Source organism: Seriola dumerili, unplaced genomic scaffold (genome assembly GCF_002260705.1).
Source record: "Seriola dumerili isolate Sdu_G_001 unplaced genomic scaffold, Sdu_1.0 BDQW01000258.1, whole genome shotgun sequence".
Taxonomy (NCBI): Eukaryota; Metazoa; Chordata; class Actinopteri; order Carangiformes; family Carangidae; genus Seriola; species Seriola dumerili.
In genome coordinates this window covers 965,115-985,155 of record NW_019174513.1, presented here as the reverse complement: position 1 = coordinate 985,155, position 20,041 = coordinate 965,115, and the positions used below count along the sequence as shown (strand labels likewise).

At 42.4% G+C, this 20,041-nt stretch overlaps 3 protein-coding genes across 4 annotated transcripts; 2 read left to right on the top strand and 1 right to left on the bottom strand.

The window, feature by feature from the left end:
- Positions 1-1,143, top strand: LOC111229992 (urotensin-2 receptor-like). The gene has a single exon (XM_022756521.1). The coding sequence runs from the start codon at positions 1-3 to the stop codon at positions 1,141-1,143; it is 1,143 nt and encodes a 380-aa protein (XP_022612242.1).
- Positions 1,144-8,135: 6,992 nt separating this feature from the next.
- khdc4 (KH domain containing 4, pre-mRNA splicing factor) lies at positions 8,136-15,608 on the top strand. Of its 2 annotated transcripts, XM_022756499.1 has the most exons (14): positions 8,136-8,311; positions 8,752-8,929; positions 10,051-10,179; positions 10,285-10,364; positions 10,445-10,497; positions 10,594-10,775; positions 11,527-11,738; positions 11,888-11,948; positions 12,611-12,671; positions 12,793-13,055; positions 13,246-13,389; positions 13,948-14,057; positions 14,168-14,253; positions 15,360-15,608. In XM_022756499.1, exons 1-14 carry the CDS (start codon positions 8,283-8,285, stop codon positions 15,587-15,589), a joined length of 1,818 nt encoding a protein of 605 aa, XP_022612220.1. In that variant the 5' UTR covers positions 8,136-8,282; the 3' UTR covers positions 15,590-15,608. The 2 variants fall into 2 exon arrangements, with proteins under 2 accessions (XP_022612220.1, XP_022612221.1); XM_022756500.1 differs by lacking the exon at positions 15,360-15,608 and having other exon boundaries at positions 13,976-14,057.
- Positions 15,609-16,511: 903 nt separating this feature from the next.
- On the bottom strand, positions 16,512-19,609 carry LOC111229987 (NADH dehydrogenase [ubiquinone] flavoprotein 1, mitochondrial-like). Its single transcript, XM_022756514.1, has 10 exons — positions 19,391-19,609; positions 18,721-18,803; positions 18,447-18,617; positions 18,127-18,310; positions 17,857-18,046; positions 17,506-17,718; positions 17,248-17,414; positions 17,074-17,155; positions 16,771-16,916; positions 16,512-16,626 (listed from the first exon to the last, which is right to left on the bottom strand). Exons 1-10 carry the CDS (start codon positions 19,472-19,474, stop codon positions 16,531-16,533), a joined length of 1,416 nt encoding a protein of 471 aa, XP_022612235.1. The 5' UTR covers positions 19,475-19,609; the 3' UTR covers positions 16,512-16,530.
- Positions 19,610-20,041: the final 432 nt, after the last annotated feature.

The following is a 20,041-nucleotide window of genomic DNA, read 5'->3' as shown; positions in this document are numbered from 1 at the left end:
ATGGACCTCTCAGGTTCTTTGCCTCCACCTTCCCCATATACCTTCCCTGTCATCCCCAATGTCTCTTTGCCCTCCTCCTCTCCCTCCATCTCTCCATCACCCAGCCTGGCATCCACAGCTCTTTTCTGTTCGCTCCTCTCCCTCCTCTCGTTGCTGGGCATCACAGGAAACCTGTACACTTTAGTCCTCCTTCTGAGGCGTAGGAGAAGTAGAAGACGTTGCGTAGGGCCAAACTGCTGCCTAATGAGAGTACCTGTACCATCCTGCCTTGCCAACTCCTCCTCCCCTTCAGCCTCCCCCATCTCCTCTTCTTCCTCCTCCTCTTCCTCTCTTCACCTCCAGGTGCTGAGCCTTGCTCTTGCTGATCTGCTCTACCTTTTCACTGCTCCCTTCATCGTGTACGACAGCCTGGCATCTGGCTGGGCCTTTGGTGAGCTGGGCTGTCGCCTCCTCCTGAGCCTGGACCTCCTCACCATGCACGCCTCCATCTTCACTCTGACTGCCATGAGTCTGGACCGCTATCGGGCTGTGGCTCACCCCCTGCACACCTCCTCCTCTAACTCCTCTGGCCTGCTGCGTGTCAGTCTGGCCTGGGGGCTGGCTGTGGCTCTTAGTCTGCCCATGATGATCACCCTGCACCTGGAGGATGGGGAGAACCAGGAGGGCCAGCTGTGTGTGCCGGCATGGGACGAGCAGAGCTCCAAGGCTTATTTGAGTGTGTTGTTCTGCACCAGCATCCTTGGCCCCGGGCTGGCCATCGGAGCACTGTATGCCACTCTGGGCCGGCTTTACTGGGTGTCTCAGACCCGGCCGGCCTGGGCCACTGGGAGCAACTCTGCTTGTCCTCCCCGTGCTCCCAAACCCAAAGTCCTGCTTCTCATCCTGGGTATTGTCCTGGCCTTTTGGGCCTGCTTTCTCCCTTTCTGGATCTGGCAGCTGCTGCCTCTGTACCAGCCTGACATGCTGCGGACAGTACCAGTGGGGACACAGGTGACAGTGAACCGTATCCTCACTGGGCTGACCTATGGAAACTCTTGTGTGAATCCATTCTTCTACACACTATTGACGGGAAAACGAAGACACAACAGGCAGACGCTGACATCAGCAAATCAGCTCTGCCGCAAGAGCAGTCCACTGCAGTAGTGCTGTGTCTCAGTCAGTAGCAGAGACAATAATGTGAACGTGTACATACATGTGTGTTTAACAGCATGCAAACATATGAAAAGATACTGTACTTGAATGCTTCATGAGTTCCACCATTGGCACCAAAGACAATTGATTTAGCCTTAGCCTAAAAACTGAGGAAACAGAATGACAATAATGACAGCACTTTGGATAAATGCTTTGTGAACGGACAATATTTCCTATTAGGAGATTAAATGTTAATTATATTCTGGTTTTACCAGCCAAAAAAAAAAAGACAATCTCTGTAATGTGTCACCTAATAAATGTTTTCTCTGTAGAATTTCTCCAAACTTTGGTGGCCATATCAAATAATGCCTCTAATTGCTGTAGTAACCAAGTTTACATACACAGTCTGGTTTTAAATGTTTTATTGATATTATTTTTGTGACTATGGCAATGTAATACAATGTCATTTTTTTTTTTTTTTACATAAGTGGTTACTACAGTAATTATATTTATCACATAACCAAAAGCAATTTAACTAAAATCAACAGATGAACAGTTTTATTTTGTAAACATTTCCAGTAGAAACCCTGATGCACTTCTGCTTGTTTTCAGAGAAATATCAAAGAAAATGTTTGTTTTTGAACGACTGGTTGTAACTGGTCAGGGCCTTGTTGGGACATTTTTCAGAGACATTGTTTGTTGACATAATGAATTATGTTTGAGCCGGTCAACAGTCTTTTGTTCGCTTCCACTGACCCCTGACATATCTAAAACAACTCACTTTTTTTATAATCATGACCTGCATGTTGGGTTTGAAAATGTACTTATTATTATGAATCATGCATTGCTTTGCATGGCCTCAATTTGTCTTGACTGTAGCTGATGTTTATAATGATGCATAATATATAGCCTCGAATAAAGAGTATGCTTCCTGTAATTCACTGTTTCATTGGATCTTTATCTATAGGCTCTATAGGCCCAGCAAATAAAGAACGCTATATGGATATAACATGGATATAACAGATGTAAAAAGGAGTAAAAGTCAGGGAAACAACAATGATGATGTGTGCTAAGAAAACCCCAAAAAACACAATATCCCAAAACTGCTTTGTGAAGAGAAGTCACTGAGTCACATTCATATGCTGTTTGTGTGTCTGTGTCAGCACGTCAGCAATAGAAGGTCTTCCCCGCTCTTGTGTATATACTCACTGGCCGGTGTTTCTGTGAATCCCTGTAGCAACGCTCCGTCTCTGTCTGTCTGACTCAAAGGCTGCACTGTACTGTATCGCAAACCCTGCTGCTCTTTGACGCAGATGAGCAAATATTGTTGTTTGACAGAGAGGAGTAAGGATGGGGATGGGATGATGGGACAAAAAGGGTGGGGCAGTATCGCATGAGCATGGTGCTTTGGTCAGAAACATGGTGTTTTCTTCTTTCTTTTTTTTGGGGGGGAGGGGTGTCTTGATGTTATCGTGCCTTGTTGTGTTGTTTAATAAAATAAATGAAATTATTAAAGCAAAAATTACATTCAAATCTTCATGCTGAAAAGGGTAGTTCTTAAAAAAAAAAAGAGATACACATACTGAATAACTTTCCAAACCACACAGCATGGGGAGAGCAGATAAAGAAGCAGCACTGATCCCTTACGTTTTTAATTTCATCACTGGTTGTTAAGAGCTGGTCTCAAGTGACATATCTGGGCAATAGTGTTTTTCTTTGTCCACCCAAATCACACAGAAGGACCATTAAGTTCTATTAACTGTGGTTAACTGTGTTTTGACTTGACATTCAATAACTTCTGTGAGTACATAATCCCCAGGTAATGACTTATTGGAGTGATTTCATTTTAAATGCAACGTAAAAAAGAGACTCGAGTTATGTGAAGTCTCGGTTTATTTATTTGCGTGTAAAGTGAAGACATGCAGGAACATTCATTGAGGAAACGAAAACCTGAGGTGCTGCAGGAGAAATTGAGCAGCCCTGCAGGGCTTTACTACCATGGTAATACCAACAGGTTGAAGAGACACATACCAAAAGCATTTGTCAAGGGAGCTTGCGTGTTTCTCTGCACTGTGATGCCATTATTTCTGCGGCTGTAGGGCCCTTCTGTAGTCGATGCTGCCTACCATGTGTTTCCATTTACCTGGCCTGGCTACCTCTGAGCATAAAGTTCCCAATGCAGTTATTATCTGGAGCCTTGTGCGGTTACACCTCAGGGGGCGCTTCTGTTGTGAAGTTAATGTAATATCCATCCACCTTTCACAGACAACTGGGGCCCTCTCAGCACATTTGTCCATTTAAATGGAATTTCTTACAGACAAAGAGCTAGCTCCATATACATTTCATATCAGGAGGCCTCATGTGAGATTTGGTGATTTTTGGACCCCTGGGTCATACCAAAATGACACAAGAGATGGAGGGTGTAGCTTGTGTAAAGATAAAACCTTTCCCAAAAAAAGAGTGTGGATATTAAAGCACAGAGAGCTTGTTGCTCAATTTTCAGAGTCTTCGCAGTGGACAGATTTTTAGGTGTCTGTGTATTCTAAAACTCAATATATCAGATGATTAAGTCTTCCCTAGGGTCTGCGGGGATGACTGAGTGTTTGATAAACCTCAAATACACAGTGTTTGGTCAACCCAACCAAATGGATGGAAAATATTGTCTCAGTTGGCAGGCTGGCCGATCTATAAACTTTGTGTTGCTTGTGTTAGTAGTTGCCAGCACAGGCCGTCTTGCTCCAATCATAACTTTTGTCCTCCTGCAACAGAAGCTTCTGATTTCATCCTGAGATTACAGGCAGTGTCCTCCTCCTCTCTAGTCCATGGGGAAAACACAAGGCCAAATATTTTCTTTTGAGAGCGTCGCTCTGCTCTACCTGAAGATTTCATAAAACCAGCACATGTCCGTTTCCTGGAACCACCAAGCATCTTTCCATCCCGGCGCCCCTCGCCCCGCCTGTCAGGCTCTCCTCTTGACCAGTGTTTGAGGCTGCTGCAGGTGCCCCTCCCCTGGGCAGCCTGCTCAGGAAAGCACCCCGCTGCTTAGACGAGACGAGGCCGCAGCCCGGGCCAAATTCACGCTGTGAGGTGTATAAGAGGCTCCCGTTCTCTCCAGACATACACAAAAAAGATTCCCTTAGCAGTCCGCCTCTGCCTGCCCTCCTCTAAAATTCAATTTTCCCATCTGTTTTCCCTCTCTCAATCATTTTTTGTCCCCTCTGCACTTTCTGCCTCGCCTGCACTTTAAATTCCTCTGCAGGGTCTTACCTTATATGACGCTAATGTTTATGAAGTTCACTGTATATTTTAGCATTATGAATGACAAAAAACACTCACTAGAATTCCACCTTTCAACATCTGTAACATCACAGCAGCGTCTATCAAAACGCACTAATTCAAGTTTCATGACACCCGCACATGTAGTGAACACGGTATTAAAAATACTGCTTGTAATTGCTGGTTTGACAGCAAACACTGAAACCTAGGCACTCACAGTGTTTCTTTGTTCAACCCATGGTAACCCCACTGTGAGGCGCCCTCCTCCCCATCACGTCCCCTGACTTCACACCACAGTGTCAGCCGCCAGGATCAGGCCAGACCGAGGCTTGTGTGCCTTGAAGGCCGGAGGTTACATCAACCGACATACACATTACAGTTCACACCTGAGCTCTTACTAGGAAAGACAGTAAATATGGCACGTCTGCCCCTCTCGCTCCTTCTCTCCCTCCCTGCGTTTCACCATTTCTCTGTGCTCTCCTGCTTTTTCCTTCTTGCAGCATACTGCCCGTAAACAGTCATCCCTGTCAACTCAGGCGTCAAAGCTCCCCTGACCTCTGACCTTCTGACACTTAACTCATCTGATCCCCGTGGTTTGTTCATGCAGGAAGGTCATGGCTAAGGAGGGACACTATGCGTTTCCATGACACTGTTCAATATTAGAACAAAAGCCTGTATAGCCTATTATGTATTTGAGCTGAAATCATTAGTTGATTAATTGATTAGTCGACGTGTGACTATGTCAGTACAATCGGTTGTTTCAGTCATTTAAAAAAAACTAAACAAAATCATTAGTTCCAGCTCTTCAGATGAAAAGATTTGCAGCTTCTCTTAGTTTTCACTATTTTCTGATATTAGATCAAATGATCAATCGATTAATCAGGAACATAACTGATCATAATTGAAGAAAATAACTATTACTTGCATTTCAAACAAAGGAATAACAGCTATGAGTAATTTTAATCAATAGTGTCCAAATTAAAAGTTAAATTAAAGGGTTTTAAGCGAGTTTGGTTCAGCACAGAAAAAATAGCAGCAGGTCATTATGCGTGTGTGAGGTTGAAGAGTGAACACTATGGTCTGAAGGTAACGGTTAGAATTAGACTGCCACCTGCAGGACAAATGAAAGAAGAACTGAAGATTTGCAAGCAAACTATTTGGCCCTGTTCATTGCTTAACGTTTCTCCCATTTACTGCTTCACAGCTGCCGCACTGCCAATAAAGAATAAAGGGTTTCTGTATTAAAAATGAGCTAGTTTACAACTCAATGTGTGACAAACATTCAAATTTCTTTGCATTCAGTCTTAAAAAATGCTGCCTGGTTTTATGACTCTCTGCTATTTTATTGCCACTTAATGCTGGGCATACAGCACATTAGGGTGAACATTCAGAGGGAGATGCTGCAGAGTTTCATCCTCCCTGATAAACATGAAGAAGCTACAGTGATAACAATCTAGTGAACACTCAGCCTATATCACAAGGTCAAGTCGAAACTGTATCTAATTTTTTTCTCCACCATATAATGTGGACTGTTCCCATGCCTGTACTCAGCCAGGTACTTCAACAAACCCTTTGGGTGACTACTGATGTTGTACAAACATGATGCTGTGTACTTGCAGATTTTATCAGCTGGGGTTATTAACAGCTATAAAATGGCTGCACTTGTTCCCTGTGTCTCTGTTACACAACATGTTCTTCCTCTTGTCTGTCTTTGCACTGACTAAACTTCCAGCTCAAATGGCTCGGTAACTGACCCATCCCAGTAACAGTGTCCCCAGAGGGGAGGACACCTCCCATCCTGAGGGGTCAACACTACAGAACAAGCTCCTCACCTGGTAAAGAGCAAATATCTTGACAAGAAATATGATTTCATTAAAATAAATAGAATACTGACCTTTTTACAAACAAGATTTATGTCCAATTTAAGTGTACACAAACAATTTTTGTTGTCAAAGCTTGTAAGCTCTTGTATCAACAGTTCAGATGCTTAATTTGAACAGTGATGGAAACAGTTATGCAAAGTTCTACTCAACTGCTGTAACGTAACTTCATTAATACATTATTAATGACAATAAAATCTATTTTTAATAAAAAATAAATGTAGCTCATTAAAAATGTCCCATCAGCTCCGTAAAAGGAGAACACTGATCTTTATGACTTTAAAATGCTGGGATGAGACAGTTCAAACTACATAATGTTAACAGTAAAAAATGTCAAATACAAAATATGTTAAAGTTTTTTTTTTTTTTTTTTTAAGTCAAGATTATTACACTTCTCTTTATAATGGACTGATTGTTCACTGTAATTGGCTTTACACATTTCTTGAGCCAACTAGTTCAATAAAAACATAACTGCAAACTTAAAAACAAGTAGTACTATTGCACAAAACGGTGTGTAATTACTGTAGCAGGAAAAAAATAATCCATTACCTTCCATTACCTCTTAAATTAAAAAAGGCAGAACAAAAATAACTGAGGTCCCAGTAGATGAGCATAAACAAAGCAAGCGCAAAAAACAAGCCATTTCCTCTTACGCACACATGACAGACCATGATCCTAATCAAACTCAGGCAAGCAGAATTTTGAAGACTGTTTTCAACACCCCACAGCACAGGACAAAAGAAATTCAACTAGGGCTGCTGGTTGTTCAATCTGTTGATCCATGTCGCCCCCACACAGCGATCTCACCTTCCACAGAAACCTGCACCTCCTGGCTGTGTCTCTGAGCTCCTGGGTGGTCAGAAACTGAACACCTGCACCTGCCACAGTGACTCTGAGTAACCCAGTGCATCAGAGCGGATTAGGATGCTGTGGTCTGTCTATGTACAGGATGCTGGATGGTCTCATCCTGCATCATCCTCTGGCTGAGTCTGTTCAGAGAGCACACTGTCAGCTTATACCTCTGACCATGTTCAGACTGGAAGATGAAGAGGAGTTTGTGAGCTATTTGCCAAAGAGACATCAATGCTCCCAGTAGGTTAAAAGACAATTAGAGAAAGTAAGCCACATTAAAATGCCATGAACAGGTCATGTTTGCAGAATCATTAAATATATAGGCCCTATTTGAATTTAATCATAAATAGTTGTTTCTTTTTAGTTTATGTTTGCCTTCACAGTGTTGTAACTATGCTAATGAGCCTAACCTAATACAAACATATCTACCGTCCTGTCAGTCAACACGCTGCTTGTGATTATTCTATGAGTATTCAAATAGACATTAATTAGAGATTTTTTTTTTTTTAAATGTGTATGGAAAGTCTGTTTCCTATATTAACTTCACTGTCAAATGCGGAGTCACATTTGATTGATAAGATTTCAGAGGATCGTGTTCAAGTTTTTGTTAGCTGAACACATCGTTCACATTGTTTGCATCTTCAGTGGCACAAAAGGTAAAACCTTTGCCACAAACTAAATCCTGACACGTGTTTTAAAAGTTTCACGAGGCGTACATTTCACAAGCTTTACACTCACATTTTTAAGAAGAAGTGTAACTGCTGAAACCTACCTTGACTAATGTCCTGGCCTGTTTGGACGAGCAGCATGTGCCACGGCTCAGCGCTTCTTTCTTTACTGGAAACTTGAATGTCTCCTCTGGAGAAACTCACCGAGTCTGGCGCGGAGGTGTTGAAAGGCCGGGGCAGGTGAGGCAGGAGCATCACACATCAAACTTTTTTTGATGCACCTGCGCTTGCAAATATATGCTGGTATCTGGCGTCCTCTTCTGGTATTATTGCTAGCAAACAACTTTAACCGGAGGCGGAAACGGCAAGACACGAAGCTAGCACCCAAAACACTGTGTTAGCTGTGCTGAAGTCAAGTGGAGGGTTTTCACGTTTATTTTTACACCGAGAGGAGAGAGAGTAAAACAGGATATTGATGTCATTTTGTGGAACTCAAAACGGCGGGTGAGTGTGTTAAACCGGGGTGGTTTTGTGTTTTTCTGGGGTATTTGAGACGCCGTCCAAATGCTTTCAGTTAGCCGGCTAGCTAGCTAACGCTATCCAATTTATATAATCATGGCGGACTGTTGTCGGGCTGCCACTGTGCACTGGTTCATGCCAGTTTTCTTTAAGTTACATGTTAACATGAAGAATACCTGCGGGTTTAAAGTGTCCCTGCACTTGTGTTTACATGACTGATCACAATAAATCAAAATGATCATTGGGAAAAAGAAGTAAGACCTTAAAGAAACTAATTTCTTGGTTGAAACATAAACAACAGTATCGGTATTAAGGTAGCTAGTTAGCGGCAGGTGTTCTGGGGTAGTTTAGATTATAACAGGATTGACTGTTAGTTCAGTCCCCCTTTCTTTTCCCAATTCATCACATTTTCTCTGTCGTTCCAGCCGCCGCAGCAAATGGGACCAGCCCGGTCCCGCCTCTGGTGGGATGGGGGAGGCTGAAGCTGCACCGACTGGTGCTCTGGATGCTGCAGCTGCTGTGGCTGCCAAGATCAATGCCATGTTGGTGGCTAAGGGCAAACTGAAACCCTCACAGATAGGAACACCAGGACCTCCTGATAAGGTAAGGAGCATCATTAAATAATTAGATCATACACCCGGTGAGTTATCTCATAACTTTACCAGCTTAAACACAGGACCATCATACTACTGTAGTGGGTAATATACAAACAGCTGCCAGTTTATTAGCTACACCTAGCTAAAACTAATGCAGTCCTTTCAGTTTAGCACAGTACAGTTCAACATCACCACAAACCACAGCCTCCAAAAATGATCATTAAGTTGAATCAGCACCTCTTTAAAGATTTCAACACAAACTGTTGGGTGTCCCTAATAAATTGTGAGTTGAGCATATATCGTGAGACAGTATAAATTTTTCAAATACCAGACCTTTTTCTATACCGTTAATACTATGGTAACTATCAGTTTGATATCTCTGATTGTACAAGGTCTTTCTGGGCTATTTTGCAAATCAATGAACATGATTGAATAATGGCAGTACTGGATTAACAGGATTGTAACATCAATTTGATGAGATATCACAATATATTTGATTTTACCTTGGAGCAGACCTCTGTTTAATTATGTTGAAAATAATAGATAAATAATAATAGATAAGAGACTCTCCTCATATTTTCAAATAATAAAATGTTTGTGGTTGTGTAGAGTGATGACTTGGTGTTTAGTACATTAGGTTGCATGATGATTGGATGTGAAACTGAAACTGCCATTTTGAGTTTGCATTGAGACTTCATAATTGCTTAGAAGTGATAATCAAGAAAAGACAAATGAGCTGAAAAAATACTACCAGTCAGTGTAGCACAAGAGTTACGCAGATGATAAAGATGTTCTACACACAGTTATCAGCATATCTCTCCTATTAAATTAAATATTTTCAAGAGTCATCATTACATTATGTCATACAAAGCTATCTGTTGCAAATTTTTTGTGTCTAGTACATCTCATCTTGTTCACCCACATTCGAGATTATAAGTGACAGCCCTAATGTGGGTGAAGAGATTAGTTGCATGTTGAGTAAGTTCACCACAAAATCTTGCTGCCTCCACAAGTTTTCTTCAGATATTTCTATTCTAAATATTGGTATAGTCTCTTGCCTCAATTTAGTGTCAATGACCCCATTTTATTTCGAGTGACACATACTTCATCTCTTGGCTCCTCACTCAGGCTGTGGGTGTTGGGAAGCCTCCAGTGCCAGCAAAAGCCAAAGATGACCTGGTGGTAGCTGAGGTTGAGATCAATGATGTCCCGATCACCTGTCGAAATCTCCTGACACGTGGGCAAACACAGGATGAGGTCAGCAGCAATATGGACAATCCTATCTTACAGATTTAACTTCATCAGCAGGCTTGTGGATTATTTATTAATATGTTTTGTGCCTTTCACATGGTTGATCTGCAGATCAGTAAAGTTAGCGGTGCTGCTGTTTCAACCAGAGGGCGTTACATGACAGCAGAGGAGAAAGGCAAAGCTCTACCAGGGTAACTGATCATCAAACGAGTTGTTTGCATGTTTATTGTTGTCGAGTTAACACAACCTTGTTTCTGCTCTTTCCATACAGGGATCGACCTTTGTATCTGCATGTCCAAGGACAGACAAGAGAGCTTGTTGATAGTCAGTATTTTGTCATACTTATCTTTAATCAGTAATGAATGTACGTCTTCATATGGGCTGTAATTAGACTAATTATTTTTGTCCTTCATTCTCCAGGGGCAGTTAATAGAATCAAGGAGATAATCACCAATGGTGTGGTCAAGGCTGCAACTGCCTCGTCATCATCATCTTCATCCTTTTCCCCCAGTGGGGCTTCAGTCACAGTTTACCAGCAGCACAACCCGCCTCCACCCTCACTGCCCCCCATGACCCACCACAAACCACACTTTCAGTCTGGGGTAAGACAGTTCCCTTTTTGTCATTTTACTTTTCATGATCTAGGATGTCACCATGAAAACCTTAGTATACACCTTAAAATGTTTTACAGTTGTTTTTCTTCCAAAATTACTGACAAGACTAGACAGACTTAAATATCATACTATTCTTTTGCTTGCCTTTGTCCCTTTTTTCATTTCATATCGTTAACAATTACTGTCAACCATTTTCAGTGCATATAGTAGTTTTTAGTTAGAATTTTTTTTTTTACCTCACCTTTAAGCACCTGCAATGTTTGTTTTACATCAGTTTTACTGTTGTTTGACTTCTTGATGACACCGTCTGAAGCACTTGCTCGATCTGCTTGCTGTGCAGCCCTATAATTACAAGCAATGTTGGATATCAGACTTGAATAATGAATACTAAATAACATTGGACACCATTAAAAAGATGATAAATAAGTTTCTGTTTGTGAGAGAGTTCATTGCATAATGGTCCAGGTCTGTACCTTGATTTTCATACATCATTATGATAAATTTAAAACCGTTTCCTGGAAAATAGAAGTGCATATTCCTCAAACTAAAAGTCCATGTATTGCAAGTATGGCAATTAATGTAAAACAGATGTGATTAGTAGTAAATTGACATAAATATGAAGAAATTCTCACCAGTATGGTCAGTCAGAATGAATTGTTATTGGCTGGTGGTTAGTTGTAATTACTTACAGTAGTGCATATAGTTGTATTTATGCCTTTATGTTGTCTTTCGGCCTCAGATGCATTATGTTCAAGATAAAGTCTTCGTGGGACTGGAGCACGCTATCCCAGGGTTTGTGGTCAAAGAGCGCGTTGAAGGCCCCGGCTGTTCGTACCTGCAGCACATTCAGGCTGAGACTGGGGCCAAAGTCTTCCTCAGAGGAAAAGGATCGGGTTGTTTGGAGCCTGCCTCTGGACGGGAGGCATTTGAACCCATGTACATCTACATCAGGTGGGTGCTTTCCTATAAATTAAGAAATATTGTAAACTTTGCTTTTCAGAGACAGTTCCTGCTTGTGCAGTAACATGAGCTAGCCACAAGCTTTCTTTTTTCCACACTGTGGGATGTCTAGAGATAAATACCGTCTCTTTGCTCTCCAGTCATCCTAAACCAGAAGGACTTGCAGCAGCAAAAACCTTGTGTGAGAACTTACTTCAGACAGTGAGTAAATTCCTGTATTACTGTAACCATGAGATTTTGTCCAGGTCTGTGCTCTCCCATTTCAACTACAATTGGCCTCTCATTACAAGCGTATACAATTCCAAATGCATGTTTTTCCACTGTGTAAGCTTGTTTGAACAATTGGCATAATCTGCCATTGTTAACTGGTTGGAGGAAGAGCTTGATCACTGACCAGCACCAGCTGACCACAGTTGTATAGTACAGTGTTATTCCACCTATTTGGAAGCTGTTGAGAACACCTAAACAGAGCAAAACAAATGTCCCAGAGATGCACACCAACTTAGCAAACGGTCAGTTAATACTGTATATTCTTAAATGATCAAATTCTTAGCCATAGATTATCTATTGTTAATCAATAAATAATATCCCAAGTGGCCACTACTGACAAACTGTTAAACACTCTTAAACAAACTACATCTATTGTTGTTGCCAGTCATTCTGGAAAACAAAGCTAAAAGTCAAAAAAATGCAATTGTTTCCATTTTGCATCACATTTACAGTATTTTCTTTTGTAATACAGTGACACATTTCATTTTTTAAAAAGTTTTCTTAATATGATGCAATCATATCCCGCAATAATACTTTACTTATGTTCCTTGAACCACTAACAAGCCTGACATACAATGTTTCTCTCTCTGTAGGTCCATGCAGAGTATTCTCGCTTCCTCAATCAAATGAGCACAATGATGCCGACACAACAAGGTACACAACTATCGGTTGTCTTTCTTTCAACAGTTTTAACATTCTCAGTCAGACATACTGACATGATTGTAGAAGTCATTGAGAAAGCCTGACACAATCTGTCTCCCTCTTCCTCTTCCAGGCTTTGCACAGCCTCCAGTGGTGAACGGGATGCCTCCTCAGCCTCCTTACTACCCCCCTGCTGGATATCAGCCAGGCTACCCCATGCCTGTACACCCACCTCAGCCACAGCCTGTTCCTCCACCTTACACTGTTCCCCCTCCTATACCTCCGGCAGCACCCACAGGTGTGCCTCCTCAATACCCTCTTCCACCTGCCCCTGCTCCAGCCCCCGCTCCAGCTCCTGCCCCTGCTCCTGCTCCCATTCCAGGCACTATGCCACAGGTAAGGCTGAGCCATCACATCTTCTATTTCTGTAATCTAATTTGTTTTATTAATAATAAACCAGTTCTTTGGTGAATTGTTGCCAAATGAATTCCCTTCAGAAAAATATTATTTGGACATTTACTAAACCACTTGAATATAATTTAAAGCAATAATACCTACTGTATTGTATGTATCCTTTTCTCTGCAGACTCTTCCTCCTGTTCCTTTTCCTCCATCTGTTGCAGCGCCACCCAAAGCTCCACCTCCTGCCGCCCCAGCCAATCCGCCACAGAAAAGACGCTTCACAGAGGAAGTACCAGACGAGAGGGACAGCGGCCTGCTTGGATACCAGGTGATAAACAGCTCTTCCTCCTTTACAGCCCCTCATTGTTATCTGCTGCTTTTTATTTTTCACTCTTCTTTTCTTATCCTCCATCCTGCAGTCCCCTTGTTTGCGTTTTATGCCTGTTTGTCTGTCTTTACTTTTACCAGAGTGCAGCTTGTGTTAAGTCACTTTCATCAGTCGGGCACGTTGTCTGTGTCTTAAGATGCTCTCTGTCTTGGATTCATCCTTGCTTTCGTCGTTCCTTTCTCCAAATGTTTTATGCACAGTGGTTGAGATAGCATGGCCTGCCTTTTTCTGTTGTTCATTTGCAATTCATTTATGTGTTTCTAGTGGTAATATGGAGTTTCAGAAAGAGATATTATTTCTGATGAGCTTTAAGTGTCTTTCATAGTGGACGGGGAAAAATGTCAGTGTAATCACACACTTGTGGTAAGCTATAACTTGCATTGACAGATTTTTTTCACTTTGATGCTGGAAGAGGTATATTATTATAGATTATAGTGTCAGGACAGGGTTTAGTAGAGGATGTCTGCTAATCGCGCCTGTGTGTTTTTCTGCTCATAGCATGGACCCATTCATATGACTAATTTAGGTGCAGGCTTCCCAGTGGGCAGCCCCGATACTACAGGACCCCCTCAACCGAGTTCCTCTGGCCCGCCGAGTGAGAGGGACAGGTACACAGAGTCTTGTTATATTTGTTTACATTTCATTAATAAAAAAAATAATGGTGTTCAAGGGTCACTAGGCATAGTTAACTCACACCATCTCTCTTTCTTTTCTTTAGTAGGCAGCTAATGCCTCCACCACCATTGCCTGTGAATGGAGTGAGACCCAAGATGGAGGAGAGAAGGGCACCGCAAGGCCCCGTGGGTAAGGGCATTATCCTGTGGACTGACAAATCCCTGCCCAAATCCAAATCCACAGTTCCTGACTCTGGACTGTGCCCCCTTATAAGCTCAGCCTGGATCTATTCACAGCCTTAATGTAGAGCTGCAGAGAGTAAAATGTAAATCCTCTCCAGGGCCACTGTACTGTGTCTTGATTTCAGTGGTTTTACTTGAGATTGTTGACAAAGTAAAGCTGTTGCCAGTCCCAGCACACGTATCAAGACACATAGTTGGCAAATCCAAAAAGAGTAAGCTTTTTCATTTGGATTTGAATAATGAAACCCCCTGTTCTTGTGGCAGATTAGATAAAGGCAGCAATACATGCACTCACACTCTCTCTCTCACTCTCACACACTCTCTCACACGACACACCACACCACACACACACACACACACACACACACACACACACACACACACACACACACACACACACACACACACACACACCCTCAAACTGGCCCTTATGCTTCTTATGATTCTTGCAGGATTCTGCTGCTGACTAGAAATCTGCAGACAGTGAGGTGGTGCTATGACTCAACATCTTTTGTGCATTGTTCAGTCATTTGTAAAGACGTCTGATAAGTCGAGTCCACCTTACCGTCCCGATCTGATGACATCATCAGTCTGGAGTGTCTGTAGTTTGTTTGATTTCCTCACTAACGAGAATCTCTCCTGTTTTTGTGTTTTTCTCTTTTTCTCTGTGTTTTTCTTCTCTTCCATGTGTCTCTGGGGTGATGCTGGATACTGATTGGGGGTGGGGCACGACTCGTCCCGTGACGCTGTCCTACCACTTGATTGACGGCCCTAACACTGTCGCTCCCCACCAACCAATGGCTGCTTTCGAATGGCTGCCCCCTCCTCTACTCTGCTGACAAACTGATTTAAATCTATTAACTATTTGTTTCTCCCAAAATGTGTTTGGAATAATTAACTTGCACCTGTCTTACTTGAAATTTGTTGCTGCTGTTGTGGTTTGTTTTTTTTGTTTTTTTGTTTTTTTTTGTTGTTGTATGTGTGTGCCTTTTCTCTCCCTCCCTTTTGCCATCTCTTCCTTTCTTCTGGTTGTCCACCCTTTTCTTCTTTCAGAGCCCACAGTGAAAAGATTGAAAACAGGTTTAGTAGCGTACACCGGTGACTCTTCTGATGAAGAGGAAGACCACTCCACCTCCAAAGCCTCAGGGCCAGGTAACCCTGGGGCAGTTCCCCCCACCTCCACCTCAGGCTGGACACAGGGCTATCGATGCCCTCCTCCACCACCCCCTCGTGCTAAAACACAGCCACAGCAGCAGTCGATGCCTTTCTGGATGGCACCCTGAAGCAGGAAAAATCTTAAACTCCCTCAGTGCTTTCTACCAAGTCTTACAGGATTTTCACCCAAACTGAGCCCATCTTTTTCCAGCACTCATCACCCATTCACCACATGGATGACTCTTATTAGCTATATGTTGGTCTCAGCATTATTTTAGTATTTGGGTCCAGATGGACACTCTCTAATGTTTTGCAAGACTCTTGTTTGTTTTTTCTGTGCCCACATTATAGTTTGAATATGAACATTTGCAAGACTCATACTCCAAACTATTTTGTGGATGTATAGATGGTCAGATGAGCGATATTCTGGATCCAGTTTTATTTTGAATGGAATGATAACCCATGCCAAGTGTTTGAATATAGTGTCTTTGTAAAAACAATATCACATGGCAATGATGTTGTACATCACTGACCACTTTTTATTTTATCCCAAATTTCCTACTTTTCAACCCCTTTCCTTGTGACACCATTCTTTCCTATTCTGGTCTTTTGTACAGATGAAATTGGACTAATATGTAGGAAAATCTATTGAATTTATTTCATGCCTTTATGAAATAAATAAACTTAATTTATTGCCATGTTTGAGCTTGTATTTCAATGCATTGTATATTTTCCTTATGAAAGTCTGTCCAGATAAAGAGATTGTGCAAAGGGATCATCACAAACCAAGTCAGTCACATCTGCCAATTAGCTGTCAACAGTTCTGCCTGGCAAAATAAACTAGATTAAATGACCATTTTACAGCAGAATCTATTTAAAAAATAGACTACTTATTCAAAGATGATAACTTGAAACTTGGAAGAAAAATTCTGCAGTCTGCACCTGCACTGTAAAATCTTAACAAGAAAAATATTCTCATTTTGAAAACTATGTTCAAAAGTGGTAGAACAATGTGGTATAACAAGATGAGCTATATAATAATACTGCTGAAATGGACATCTGCACACTTTCAGATCATCTCTATCTCTGGCTCTCTTGGAGGGTTTTTCTTGTTATACTGACCAATGCGGCTCTCCATCACTGTCCGGAAATGACGGATTAGGCCCTGTAGATTAAAGATTGAAGAAAAAGAACAGAATTGCCCGTTAAAATTCAAATTAGTTCTTGTTTGAATTTGTAGCCTTAAGCACTGTTTCATGTTGAAGTCCATTTATTAAAATGGTTTATAAAACAGTTCAAGAAACATAACCTGCACAGGCCAAGCGGCTCCGTCCCCGAGGGCACAGATAGTGTGTCCCTCGATCTGCTTGCTCAGCTCCCAGATCATGTCGATCTCTGAAACTGCTGCCTCTCCTCGCACAAACCTCCACATCATTTTATCCATCCAATCCACACCTGAGGAAAAGGATGCACAGAGAGAACGTCCATAAAAATTTGGAGATTGTTTGTTAGTTACGAAGACAAGAAAAAGGGTGAGGAGATACACCTTAAAACAAACTAACTGCATGGTGAGTGGCAGTGTAACATGTGCACACATCCTGCAGTTCCTTACCCTCTCTGCAGGGGGTGCACTGGCCACAGCTCTCATGTTTGTAGAACTCAACCAAACGTGCAATGGCTCGAATCACATCGGTCTGAAGGAAAAAGACATTTAACAGACTGTCAGTGAAGACTGATTGGAACTGAAGGTGCAGTGCATTGTGTGATTACTCAGGAGTTTGTTTACCGATTTATCCATAACTATAATGGCCGCAGTTCCCAGAGCAGTCTCTGCACGGACCAGGTCATCAAAATCCATCAAAACGTCATCACACACATGCTGAGGGATGATGGGAGTGGAGGATCCCCCTGGGATAACTCCTAATAGATTGTCCCAGCCACCCCTCACTCCTCCTGCACCAATCACGTAAGAGGAGGGAGGAAGTCATATCAACATCTCATAAAGTAAACCAACATCAACACAGAGAGGACTGTAAACACACACCTGCGTGTCTCTCTATTAGCTCCCTCAGAGGAATAGACATCTCTTCCTCCACTGTGCATGGTGTGTTCACGTGACCGGAGATATTGAACAGCTTGGTCCCAGAGTTCCTCTCCCTCCCAAAGCTTGCAAACCAGGCTCCGCCTCGACGACAGATCGCAGGCGCCACAGCAACCGTCTCCACGTTGGAAACTGTCGTCGGGCATCCAAACACCCCTTAAGGGAGAGAGATGCAGAGGCAGTGAATAACCACCTAAGGACTGTAATTACATTATAACCATTTTGTTGTTTCTTAACCCACAATTAACCCCTGTAGGAAACCAGATGTAGGAGACTGTGGAGCTTCTACCTCACCTATGTCTGCAGGGAATGGTGGCTTGAGTCGGGGTTTCCCTTGTTTGCCCTCAAGAGACTCGATGAGGGCTGTCTCCTCCCCACAGATGTAGGCTCCAGCTCCCCGCATCACAAACACGTCAAAGTCATACCCAGAGCCACAGGCGTTCTTCCCTATCAGCCCTGCTTTGTACGCCTCATTAATAGCCACCTGTTTGAGGGAAAGACATCATCACAAACAACACGCAGCGAAACACAAACTGCAAGCCGTCCCTCTGTGTAGTTGTATACCTGTAGATTTGATGACTCATTGTAAAACTCTCCTCTGATGTAGATATATGCAGCACGGGCACCCATTGCTCTTCCAGCCACCAGGCAGCCCTCTAACAGCTTATGGGGGTCGTGACGCATTATCTCACGGTCTTTACACGTCCCTGGCTCCCCTTCATCAGCATTCACCACCAGATACTTAGGCCTAGGACACGAGGAAGAAGGAAACACACAGTGCACAGATACATTAACAGAGTGTCATTAATGGTGTGGAGGGTGATGTGGGCCCAAAGTCTCCCTGACTAATCAAATATTGACTTTCTTTTCCTTCTTGCTCCTACCTGCCATCACTGGGTTTGTTCATGAAGCTCCATTTCATTCCAGTGGGGAAGCCTGCTCCACCTCTGCCCCGAAGCCCTGAGATTTTAACCTCATTCAATATCCAGTCTGATCCCTTCAGTATGATCTGTTTGGTCTTATACCAGTCTCCTCTTTTTAGTGCTCCCTTGAGTCTGGCAGGAAGAGGGAGACACAGATGATTAAATGAACAATTATTTCTACAGAGTTTCAGGTCATTAGAGACCAGCAAGAACAGTTTTGCATTAAATATTTTACCTCCAGTCATGTCGACCATATAAGTTGGTGAATATCCGATCTTGGTCGCTAAGAGGGCCAAACTTGGTCTTTTTTGTCTTCACCTGGTCACAGAGAGGAAGATATGAGAAAAGTGTGATTTACACAGCAGCCGTGTGTCAGGACGGAGGTTTACAAGATCAATGATGCTGAATTTGAGCTGCCTTTTCTTATGTCATCATGTCAGTGACTAAAATTGCCATTATGTTAAAGAAATTTTAAAACTTAAAAACTACATTGGGCACCTAACAGAACCCAAAACCAAAAATAAGACTGTGAAAAATAACCTTAAATTTATTGCATAGTGAGAGGGACTCATACAGCATGTCGAAAACACTTGACAATATAGTTTACATAACTGAAATGTGTTATTAGTATATTTATGGAACATCTACTTCCAGAATCACAAACCCACCTCTAAATCATATATCATAATCATATAGAACAAAAAACAAATAAGTTCATTTCAAAGTATCATCACATTAGATATCTTCGTCTCTTTGGAAAATTTACTTCTTATTTGACTTATAACTGTTTCTTGCTGCGTACAAGTCTCGCATGTGAGTAGCTCTGAGTACATTACAGTGGGCCTGTAGAGCAGGTTTCACTGAGTTTCACATCGCAGTGTATTGCTGTGTGAGTGTAGGCCTACCTGTGGCTGTGCTGCAGTGCTGTAAGTCAGACGCGGAGCGATCTGACGCGCCACAGCGCCCCACAGCATCCGCCGCGACAGCATCCTGCTGAGGTGGCTGAGGACCAACACCTCCAACTCTTTTCAAACCGTTTTACTCTCCAAAGCGTTTAACTCCAGTCTCCGTCCAACTTCTGCTATGGTCGATTCAATTTCCCGAAACCTCTGCTACTGAGGGTGCTGCAGCGTTAGGCCTGCTACTTTAGCTTAATTAAACTAAGAGGATTAGGTAAGTACGTCACATCCTATCCCAGCTGCCCGTACTGCGTCTACAGGTATGCACATGTGCACGTGCACACATCAGCAGATCATTAAGGGGTCAGTCTCATTAAGGTGCATTGAATAACCATTGACTGACCATCATTTGCTAGGTTTGATAGCGTAGACATTTAGAAAAACCACAGGTGTTACTAATAACATTTAATCAGAGCCCCAAGCCAAATTTCATTTGGCCTAGGGCGTAGGTTTGGTCTCGATATTGGTAGGGACGCAACAACCCCTCCAAAACAAATACATTGATTTTGTAATGCCTCAACCAAACGGTTTATTAACATATAAGATCTGAATTTACATTCAGAAATGCCCTTACGGAAATGTAATATATGTACATGT